This window comes from Mastigoproctus giganteus, chromosome 13, assembly GCF_048544385.1.
Source record: "Mastigoproctus giganteus isolate SK-2022 chromosome 13, ASM4854438v1, whole genome shotgun sequence".
NCBI classification, from domain to species: Eukaryota; Metazoa; Arthropoda; class Arachnida; order Uropygi; family Thelyphonidae; genus Mastigoproctus; species Mastigoproctus giganteus.
Window position 1 is genome coordinate 116,259,868 of NC_143587.1, and position 12,215 is coordinate 116,272,082.

The 12,215-nt window shown below is 37.7% G+C and overlaps 1 protein-coding gene across 1 annotated transcript in view; it reads left to right on the forward strand.

Annotated features, from left to right (window-relative positions):
• Positions 1-7,670: 7,670 nt before the first annotated feature.
• Positions 7,671-12,215, forward strand: part of LOC150076382 (neutral phospholipase A2 3-like) — a 94,110-nt gene continuing 89,565 nt past the window's right edge. The window contains exon 1 of the mRNA XM_090387344.1: positions 7,671-7,903. Within this exon, the coding sequence (XP_090243470.1) occupies positions 7,840-7,903 (64 nt within the window). The 5' untranslated portion in view covers positions 7,671-7,839. The remainder of the gene's footprint in view (positions 7,904-12,215) is intronic.

The window sequence follows — 12,215 nt, forward strand, 5'->3', positions numbered from 1 at the left end:
ATTAATGGTTCAACTGTTGATGATGCTGCTCAGGTGGCTAACAAACTAAATGAATACTTTGCATCAACATTCACGCATGAGGAGTTATTCAGGGAAGGAAATGCCAGAGGTGAGTAAAACTCTGGCAGTGAGCTAGATCATTTTGTAATAACAGAGAGGAAAGTGGAGGAGAAATTGTTGAAGATAAACATAAAAAAGGCACCCGGGGTGGATGGGATCTATCCAGTTATATTAAAGGAGGCAGCAAAAGAAGTAAGCAAACCCTTAGCCATAATTATGAGAGCTTCTTTGGAATCAGGGGAGGTACCCATGGACTGAAGTTGTGCAAATATCACCCTGATTCACAGAGGAGGATCAAAAGGCGACACAAGTAATTATAGACCTGTTAGTTTAACTTCTGTTCCAGGAAAATCAATGGAGGCACTGGTTAAAGAAGCACTGCAGAATCATCTAGACAAGACTTCAGTTATAGCTTGGACACTGTATGATTTTATTAAGGGAAAGTCTTGCTGACCAATTTGATTGGATACTTTGATCTGGTCACAAAGGTACTGGATGCAGGGAATAACTTTGATATCATATATTTGGAACTTAGAAAGGTTTTTAATACTGTTGCACATGGAAAATTGATGAACAAATAGGAGCAGTGTGGCATTGGAGGCAAATTGCTGCTATGGATAAAGGGATGGTTGAGTGGGAGAAGACAGAGAGTGGTAATCAATGGACACTGCTCATCGTGGACTAATGTTATTACTGGAGTCCCTCAGGGTTCAATCTGGGGTCCATTGTTGTTTTCTGTATTTATAAATGATATTGATGATGGTATATATCAAGCTTAATGTTCAAGTTTGCAGACGATAGGAAGGTTGGCAGGGTTGTTAAGGTCCCTAATGACAGTACACTGCTGCAACAGGATCTAGAAAGTTGAGCAGATGGGCTGAAAGGTGGCAAATGAATTGCCACATTTAACATTGACAAATGTAAAGTACTGAGTACTTTACATTTGTCAATACTGTATACAGGTCTAGAGGCCTCAATTTAATAAGGATGTAGAGCTGTTGGAACGAGTATAGAGAAGGGCAACAAGATTAATGAATGGAACAAAGGGTTGCTCTTAAGAAGAAAAGATTAAGTTTTGCAAATTACAGTGTCTGGAGACTAGGCACCTGCGAGGTGTATAAAGCCTTGAATGGTTTGAGCATGCTCAGTGCTGATGGGATTCTTTCTCTTGCTCAGAATAATCACCTGAGAGGGCATAAATTCAAATTGAGGAAAGACAGATGTAGGTTAGATATGCGGAAGTTTGCTTTTAGCCAGCGGATAGTTGGTTGGAGGAACAGACTTCCATCCTTTGTTGTGGAAGTTGATAGCCTAAATAAATTTAAGGCTGAGCAGGACAGGTATTTGGAACGAATGGAGGGGTGAAATTGGAGCGGTTTTTTTTTTTGTTTTTTTTTTGGCTTGGCTGATGCTGCATAAGCTTGCTTTCTTTCATCATATGCCTCTACTAATGCTAATTTGAATTTATGGCCCCTCGGGCGATTAATCTGGACAAGAGAAAGAATCCCATCAGAATTGATCTGGCTCACACCATTCAAGGACTTACACACCTTAATCAGATCACCTCGCAGGTGCCTAGTCTCCAGGCACTGTAATTTGCAAAACTTAAGTCTTTCTTCATAAGAACAACGCTTTGTTCCTTTCACTAAACTTGTTGCAGGAACTCTACTTCCTGGAAAAAATTAGGCCTCCAGACCTGTATACAGTATGCAAGGTGTGTGGCCTCACCGTTGTCTTATAAAACGAGATAATTATCTCCCAATCCCTGCTATGGGAACTTTCCCATAGTTCCCTGCTGTGGGAACTTTCTATTTTTTTTTTAAGTTTCCCAATCAACATAATTCAGCTGATTAAGCTACCGTACCAGGAACAGGAAGGAACTGTGAAAACGACCATGGGAAACACGGACTTTTTCACAATAGGTAACGGTGTCAGGCAGGGCTGTATTTTGTCACCTCACCTTTGTAATCTTTATGCCGAAGATATCGTACGTGAAGCTTTGGAAGATTTAGAGACTGGCATCAAAATTGGAGGGACTGAAGATAAACAACCTTCGTTATGCAGAATTTACTGTGCAAATTTGTAATTCTAAGGGTCATCTTAAAGAAACTCTGAGGAGAGTATGTGAAGCAAGTTAGAAAAAAGGATTGTTTCTGAATGTGTATAAACTAAAATTATGGTGATTGGTGATAATCTTGATTCCAGTAAAGTGTAGGCAAGATATCGAAGATATTGATGAATTTGATTACTTAGGGTCAATAAATAAAAACAGTGACTGCTCAAACGATGTAAAGAGACGACAGGCAATTGCTAAAACGTTGGTCGCTGATCTGATAAAATTATGGAGAGATCATGATCTGTCCCTAAAGACGAAACTGAGAATCATCGATTCGTTAATTTTTCCAGTTGCTACTTATGGATGCGAAGGATGGAATCTGAAAAGAGTTGACAGGAAGAAAATTGAGGCATTTGAAATGTGGTGTTACAGGAGAATACTGTGTATTTCTTACTTGGATCGAAGAACAAATGAGTGGGTATTGAATAAAATTGGCAGGTCTAAAATTCTTCTTCATGGCATCAACAAAAGAAAACTCAAGTTTTTTGGTCATATAGTAAGAAGGGAAAACTTTCTGTTGAAGAATATAATGGAAGGAAAAACCGAGAGGAAGAGATGCAGAGGAAGACCTGCAACTAGATGGAAGGATGAGATCAGCGAACTTCCGGACATGACACTTTGCGATGCTGCTCGTATAGCACACGATCGATGCAGCTGGAGGAATTTGTTGGTAGCCACAACAGCTCCTCAGGGAACTATGTGACTGGAACAAGAAGATCCCTGCTAGAAAAAGTCCTGTATATCATTGACAAGACACCATCTGCTTCTCTTGTAGACCATCTGCACTGCTCACAAAACTTCATATCTGACTAGGTCCCTTTCATTCTCTACAACCCTGAGAGTACAACGCAGTTGATACGTTACTATGGGGTCAATGCTATCAATATGCAGTACTTTACATTTGTCAATGTTAAACTTCAGTTGCCACCTCTCGGCCCATCTGCTCAACTTTTAGAGGTCCTGTTGCAGTAGCGTATTGATTAACAACCCTACCAACCTTCATATCGTCTGCAAACTTGGACATCAATATCATTGATAAATACAGAAAATAACAATGGGCCCAACAGGAACTCGTGGGGGGGGGGGGCACGACTAATAAAATTAGTCCACAAAGAGCAATGTCGATTGATTACCACTCTCTGTCTTCTCCCACTCAACCATCCCTTTATCCACAGCAGCAACTTGCCCTTAATACCATACTGCTCCTATTTGTACAGTAGTCTTCCATGTGCAACAGTATGAAAAGCTTTCCTAAGATTCAAGTATATGATATCAAAATTATTTTTTGCATCCAGTTATTTTGTAACAACATCATAGTAGCCAATCAAATTGGTCAGACAAGACTTTCCCTTAACAAACCCATGTTGCGTCCAAACTATAACTAAAGTCTTGTCTAGATGATCCTGTAGTGCTTCTTTAACCAGTGCCTCCATTAATTTCTCCGGAACAGAAGTTAAACTAAACTAAACTTTACCACGTGCTTTTTAACAATCATAAAAACTAATCGTCGCAGCCTCTGATTTTTCGACCCCTTTTTTTTCTCTCACGACGACGGACCTAGTGGTATGATAGTTTTGCCACCGCACGGAATACATTTAATTTACAGCCGTCTCGTGGAAAAACCTGCCTCAGTACTTATTTTAAAGGTTTTGTAATACTGCGATGACTAGAAGCGTCTTGGCAACCACAGTTTGCTATTGATTTACTTAATATTGAGTTAATCACTCTAGGACTGTTCTGAAGTAAAAGTCAATGGCGATTAGAATAGGAGCCATTCGCAAATTCGTAACACATCAATGACAGTATAGTGGGTTCGCCACTTTTCACTCATTTGGAGAAGTTTAAGCTTCTTAAACGCTTCTTCAATTGAAGCCGACTTTTTAAAGAAGTTTTTAAAGTTTAAAGTTTTCACCCTGAGGTGCTATGGGATTTTGGGACCACTATGGGTGTAAAATTTTGTGTATTTAGAAGTATATTTAGAATTTTGCGGATTCCAAAATATTAAGGACGCAGGACACGCGACTAGTACGCATATATTAGAAAACGCATTACTGTTAACGGATCTGAGGGAGTACGATTTCCCCATTGAGTTCTTCTTATTCCAGTTATTCAGACGCATAATATACACAATGGCCCTGGGACACACGGGTCGGTGTTTCTCTATTATAACATACATGATCCTGTATTATGCAACATGTATAAGTTGCATAGCACAGGATCATGTATTTGGATCATGTTGTTGTTATTTGGTTTTTAGGAGCATTAGCAGCTAAGGCCATATTGCTCCGGGATATGCGGTGGTCATTCCCTGACCTTTCCGTATTTGGTGGTGACGGGCTCGAACCCCGGTCTAATCAAGAAGCGTGTGCTACGCACTGCTGCTCCTTCCCACCTGGCTACGGAGGCGCGCAACTTGTATAGTAGCTTTGGGTATAGCTTAGGGACTTGCGCACTATGAACAAAGAAAGTACATTCAACAACAATAACAATGAGGAAGGGTTGTGGACATGTGGACATGTGTACATGAGGATGGAGGCAGAAAAACCTTTAACTTTGGTGCAAGGGGATAATCACCTCCTTATCCCTGCTCACAAAATTCCTCGGGAATGGAAAGTCCCAAGGTATGAACCCTAAATTTGCACACGCTGCTTTGAGATGACATTAAGTCATTGTGACTTGGCTTGGTATCGCATTTCAAATGAATAGTACTGCTTCAAAAGCAGTACATTGCTATTTAGAGATTACTGCGAGATTACTGCCTACATCCTCAGAGTCTCTCGAAGTGATTGCGGTTTGTCTAAGAAAACGCTATCGTTATACTACAAAGCAGTATTCCTACACATGTAACTTATGCCGCCGGTGTGTGGTTCTACCGTGCAGTTATTATAAAAATGAGACACAAACTGAACTCCATTCAAAGAGGAATGTTCCTGGCCACCCACCGAATATGCAGGACTGTCTCCAAGACAGCTATTCAGGTAATTGCGGGAACGCTCCCGCTTGATTTGTTTATAATCTTCCGTGGGCTCTGCTTCAGAATCAGAAAGAAAATACCAACCTATATTCTAGATATTGAGCTTAATCTCACTGCAGATGATAAGCGTGAAAAAACACGATATTACAATGAACTGGTCAACATCTGGCAAACCAGGTGGAACACGTCGCCACAAGGCACAGTAACCAAAAGATTCCTCCCCGAGGTAAAGTTTGCAATGACCAACACTGCAAGATCCTGGTTTTCTCTCAGCCTTGAGACGGCCTTCTTGGTGACAGGTCACGGCTCCCTGAATGAAAAGCTATACCAACTGGGGCTTCTCGCTACCGACCAAGGATAACTGGTACCATCTTCTTTTTGATAGTGACTTGTACGAGGATCTCAGAGATCAACTTCGGAGAGGAATTCCGAACTTCTCTCCAAACCATATGGATCAAATAATCCAGACTCCAGACTATCGTTTTTCCCTGCAGGCCTTTGCATCTGGCATTTTTCCCCAGCGAAAGACCTTGTATGCCAATGCCAACCAAAACCAAACAAACAATTCTACATCCTAGATTTCGCACCTGTGAAGGGGAAGGCTAAATTCAATTTCTTTATTTCATTTATTTTTATTTATTTTTTTATATATTTTTATTATATTTACTTTTTTATTTATTTATTTTAATTCGTTTTTTTTTGCGAAATTTGCCATACAGTACTTATCATATTTTATTTTTCTTATATAAATATATTATTTAATTTTTACCTGCACAACTAGCTTTTTTTATTATTATATTATTATTTATTATTATTATTTTTTATTTCTAGTTTTTATTATATATATTTTTTTGTTTTTTTTACCTGCACCTTTTTTATTTATTTATTTTATTTTACCGGCATTTTTTTTTTTTTTTTTACAACCTACAACGCGGGTAGTTCCCCCCCCTCTCTTTCCTCTGTGGTGTGGACGAGTACCTACCCAGAATCATCTGCCCAGGTGACTGATGCTTCTGGGTAGCCAAGAGGCCAGAACAGAACACACACATAATACACACAAACCTACGTCACACACATATCTGGCCCATTTGTAGTGATACTATTCTTCACAGAGATACGAGGCGGAGTTGAAAAAAACGTCCTGGGTGCCGCACTTACATATAAACATGTCCACATGTATAAGGCAATGGTCAGGCCACACCTTGAGGACTGCGTACAGGTCTGGAAGCCTCATTTTAGGACGGATGCAGCGTTGCTAGGAACGTGTACAGAGAAGGAAAACAAGACTGGTGAGGGGAACAAAGGGGTACGCTTACGAAGAAAAGCTCAAGTCTGCAAATTGCAGCGTCTGGAGACAAGGCAAAGTGATTTGACTGAGGTGTATAAGGCCTTGAATGGATGCTGATGAATTCTTCCTCTTGCTGATATTGCAAACCTGAGGGGGCATAAACCGAAATTGAAGAAAGATAGTTGTCGAATAGATTAGCGTAAATTTTCCTTTACCCAGCGGGTAGCTGATTGCTGGAACAAACTTCTTATCTGTCGTTGTGGAAGTTGATAGCTTAAATAAATTCAAGGCAGAACTAGACAAACATTTGGAACGAATGGATAGGTGAAATGGGAAGAGTTTATTTTCCCTTTTTTTTTTCTTTTTTTTTGGCTGATGCTGTATAAGCTTGCTTTCTTGCATCATATGCCTCCACTAAAAGTGTCGTGATCTGTAAGGCACTGAACTATAATTCACTGGAACAAATTCCTTACAACAGTCGTTTGATGTTCTGCTGAGACCATAGGGAAACAAAAAGAATTGTTACAATTCGAGAAATTTCGGTATATAAGACAATCCTTGCTGCAATATAACACGTATATTTAAAAAATATATATATATATATAACTCGCTGTAATACTGTGGTTTTCAACCGAGGTGCCGCGGCACACTAGAGTGCCGCAACAACATTCTTGGGGTGCCGTGTAATTGGGTTTAAGTTACTTAAAGTTATTATTATTATTTTTTTTTTTAATTTATACATTTATTTCATTAAAAGGGTGTACGGCATCCATTGTACCGTTTTTTTTTTTTTAATTTTGTGGTAATCTATAATTGATCTTTATTTAGTACATCTATATAAAGAATAAAATTATTTTATAGGTATATATTAAAAGGTCGAAAACCATTGTGTTAGGTATTTATTTTGGCCTAGGGGTGCCGTGAAAAAATTACTGAGACACTAAAGGCACCGTGAACCGAGAAAGTTTGGGAACCTTTGCTGTAATGAATGACAGCAACGAGTGATAAAGTCAGCTGGGAGATGTTAAGAGACTGGGAAAAGTTACCTAAAATGACGTCAAAGGAAAGCTGTTTTTCTAGTAAAGGAAAGCCCGTTTGAATACTCTGTGGCTGACTATGAGTGTACCAGTTTCGTGGTATTGTTTACGACTTGTCACGAAATATCTTGAATTTAAAGCCAGCTGCGTCACAGATGTCTCTAAACAAACTTGAAGTGGAGGGTGGGTGTGCAAATTATCCCGGCCAAGGCTATTTTATAGGTTCAACGCAGAAGAATTTTTCCCGGTTACTATAGTTTGTGTAAAGCAGGGAAGACCTTTCACAAGAGGTGAGGTAACAGAATAAATCACTGAAGTGGCAGTTCTATTATCAATAGATCGTAGTCGCTCGAAGGAAGTGGCAATGGCTTTCACGTCAAGTTCTGCATTAAGTGCAGTTTTAATAATGTTCGAGTTACTAAGCTCAGGTAAGTGAAAATAGGCTGATACAAGAAAGTGTGTCACTGCAACTTTCTAGTTTTTTATATCAATTATATAGTTATCAAATCGACCCGTAAACACAAGCTTCTTACAGGCATGCTGTATACCGACCTATATTGCAATTTATGTTGATCTGCTTAGTTATGTAATAAATGAAATGTTTGATTGCCGGTACCACGAAGTACGTGTCTTGTAGTAATTTGTTGGTGTATACGGAGAAATATTTCCGGAATATCAAAATATTTTATACGTTTCAACTAATTAGGTGAATGATATACATAGTAGAAAAGATGAGCTCGTAATTTATTTACAATTTATTAAATAATTTTAATAAACAGTTTATCGACTCTTTCCATAAGAAACGTTGAAAAAATTCTACTTTCCTGATTTTTTTAAAACTTAAATGCACAACCGAAGATTATTTTTGTCTCAAATAACAACAGTGATGAATAATTAGTCACCTTAATAGGTAAGTATAAGTATTCCCTTCCTCTTTTTAGAATTGGAATTCAAATGAGATATTTTAGAAATATTTTAAAAAAAATTAACTTATGTAGAGTATTGATATTTTAAGGAGTCCTTATGTGCTGTAATGTAATAACTAGATCGTATGTATGAAAATTAAGCTAAGCTATACATACGATCTACTTATGTAGAGTAATAACTATCAATTACTATCACTCGGGTAATAACTATCAATTTGTATTTTACATAAAAAGAGCATGCATTTCAAAATATCTGGATATCATATAAAAGTACTGTACACATTGAAGAGATTACTTTGGTAATACTTAGTGTTAAAAACAGCACGTGATTTTCGAATGAGTTTGCGCACAGTGGGCTTTGCATCACTTTCTTGTAATTTTCAAGGGAATTTGGTTTAATTTCCCGTTCCTCTTGTTTACTTAAGTATTGAATTGTGTCCGACTTGTTTGGAAAATTCAAGATATATCCCTCCTCGTACCCCCGTAAGGGTGGGGGAATTAACTCGGAACCTTGAAATCCATGGAACATTTCCAAATCCGGAATTAATTAAAAAAATAATAATAATAATTACATTTCTGTTTATACCCCGGACGGTCACATAGGGCTAGAAGATTTTACAAGATAGAGAATTCATGAACGTTGCCGCATTTATCAGTCTTGTGACCTCAAACCACAGTGAACTTCACATGTACTACTGAACTCTCGCCTTTGCCTCTCCGTTACTTCAGGCGTAATATTAATGTATGAGCAGCAGTTTAATCTTGTTAGAACTGGATTTGATCATTAAATCCATGTCTGCATTGAATTGAATCAAATCCAAAGTTTCTTAATTTTGGACTAAGAAAACTACTTGTTTCGGTTTCGCTCAGATGTTAAAACATAAAATTCCTTTTTCATGTTTTCGTCGACAGTGTAGTCACATTTACCATACACATCTAAGCAATTACTGTATAGTTATATTTTTAGTCGATTCCTTTCAATCCCATTCCAGGTCCGTATATTAACACGAAGCCTAGATGCGCTGTTTTTAGGAGCTACTCTCAGGGTAGCAAAATGAACGCTAACCATGTTATCCATTCATGCTTGGAAGAGTTGGTGGGAGGGAGGTGACAAAGTGCACATTGAGCACTTTCATTGAAAGAGGGGCACCGTTTTCTTGTTTGCATTCAAGCGCTTAAATGTCTTGTCACTGTCCTGTAGGTTTCTACTAATCTTGACTGACAGTCGCTGTCACTCAAACTTCACGGTCTCTCGCTCTTAGATCATGGCACAACCCTCTACAGATGTAATGTTGTAATAATGTTTAGAAAATGTTCCGAATTGCTACAAAATGCATGTCTCTCACATTGCGAAGCAAGCTGCCATGAGTAACACAGTCTCGTGCAGTGTAATTTTTTATAGCTCTTGTAACTTTTCTCTTAATTCAATTTTATTATTTTTTTCTTTGTTATTTTAGTGATGTATCCATTCATTTCCTGAGGTCATGTGGGTTACTTTTCATTGCATAAAACGAATAAATTTGACTTCCAATTCAAATGAATTATATAGCCAAGATAATTGTCCTTTCATTTAGGGAATGCTGGGTACCTTAAGTTTTATACGTTGTATCCGAGTTGTGAAAGGAGAAACTGGAAATACAAAATACGATTTCCATACCTTTTATTATTTAGAGTAGGGGTGCCAAACTCAGAAATACTCGCCGGCTACACTAGTGTGCGCATCTGTGTGGCATTACTAAAAAAATATATTAAATATTTTCACGTATTTCCCTTGTACAAAAATACACCATCTCCTGACCAGCAACATTTGATTTATGAATCTGTCTAATATATTATGTACATTATCAAAACCGTTCTTGAATATGTTTGTTCACGACACTGGCATCGAGTTTTGTATGTCATATAATTTGAAAAGTCTTTGACCAGAAATGTTTGATATTAACCAGAATTTAATGAGCTAATTTTTAATGTACGAAATATTTAAAAATTTGATGGCATTGTAAATCAGGATATTACAACGATAACAGTTGATCCAGTAGAGTAGTCAAGGTTTCACGTGAATTTTTAAAACTTCGGGTATACACGATCTTCCTAACCATTCCTTGATACGTTTGACAGAAAAATTGAACGAAGTCGTGTAAATTTAAAAACGGGGGGAAAAAAATGTCATCTGAATTTTCTGATTAAAAACTAACCACTGAACGTTACTGAATCCTCATTTTTAACTTTTACAGCTAAATTCCATGAAATTTTGCGATCCGCATGATTCATAAATATCATAGAAAGACATCATAGAATCCGGAATTCTTCGGATAAAATAAAATGACAATTCGTTCTAATATATTTCTAAATTCGTTCTAAAGTATACTAAATATGTAATCATAATATTTTTTAATGTTTACAACATGCATTTTCAAATATCTTTGAATACAGTCACCTTTTCAAAAACATTTCTAAAATCAGTACCTCAAGGAGGCACCTTTTTATCAAATACGGTAATCACAGCATGGATCTGTTAAGAAGCGATTCAATCTGATTATAAACACAGTAACAAAGGAAGTGAATGCCAAAATATACAAAGATTTAATGCTGCTCCACATAAAAAACTGCTGTACAAATTGGAACAGTGTGGCATTAGGAGCAAGTTACTGCTATGGATAAAGAGATGGTTGAGTGGAGAAGATAGTGGTCAACAAAGGACGCTGCTCTTCGTGTTGGTGGAGCCCCAGGGTTCGGTGCTGGGCCAATTGTGTTTATATTTATTAATGATGCTGATGCAGAATATTAGGCTTAATGTCTAAGTTTGCAAATAATAAAAAGGTTAGTAGGGTGGTTAATGACCGTAATCAGGGTATAATAGATCTAGAAATAGATCTGCTGCAATAGATCTAGAAAAGTTAGCAAGATGGGCAGAGAAGCGGAAATTGAAGTTTAACATTGGCAAATGCAAGATAGTGTATATGAATAGCAGTAATCGCAGAATAGCATACCAGACATGTAGTACCACACTCAAAATAGCAGAAAACAAAAAGGCCTAGGGATGATAGGGAAGTCAGACATGAAGTTCCCTCAGTAGTTCAGTGTAAACAGGCTGCTAGCACATTTAATAATATACAGGGATAAGGAGGTAATTATTCATCTGTATAAGGGAATGGTAAGCCTGCATACAGGTCTAGAAGCCACATTTTAGGAAGGATGTGAATATGTTGGAACAGATTAAAAGAGTGCAAAGGAGAACGAGATTAGCGAAGGGAACTAAAGGGTACTCTTACCAAGAAAACCTTCTTCGCTTCTGCAAATTGCAATATCTGGAAACTAGGTACGTATGAGGAGATCTGATTGAGATCTGTTTCAAGCTTTGGGTGAACCGAGTAAGATAAATGTTGATGATCATCACTCTCGCTCAGACAACGCACATAAGGAGACAAATTTAAATTGAGAAAGGATGTTTGCAGAATAGATGCGGCGAAGTTTGCTATTGACTAGAGGGAGGTTACTTGATGGTTGAAACAAACGTCCATCTGGTGTAGTGGAAGAGAGCAGTTTTATTAAACTTAAGGAAGAATTAGACAAATTATTAAAGGGAATGGACAGGTGATGTGTGCTGCTCTCTCTCATACTCACACAGGCCTATATCAGGGAGAGTCTACACCGAAAATATTGTCTATCAAGAGGTTCTATAAAGCAATTGCATTCTAGCGAAAGATTTCGCTAATAATCAAACTAAACTGAAATTCAAGCATTGTACATAACGGTATTCCATTAAAAAATTGCTTTTTTTCTTCTTTTATTAATTAACAATAATAACTCATTT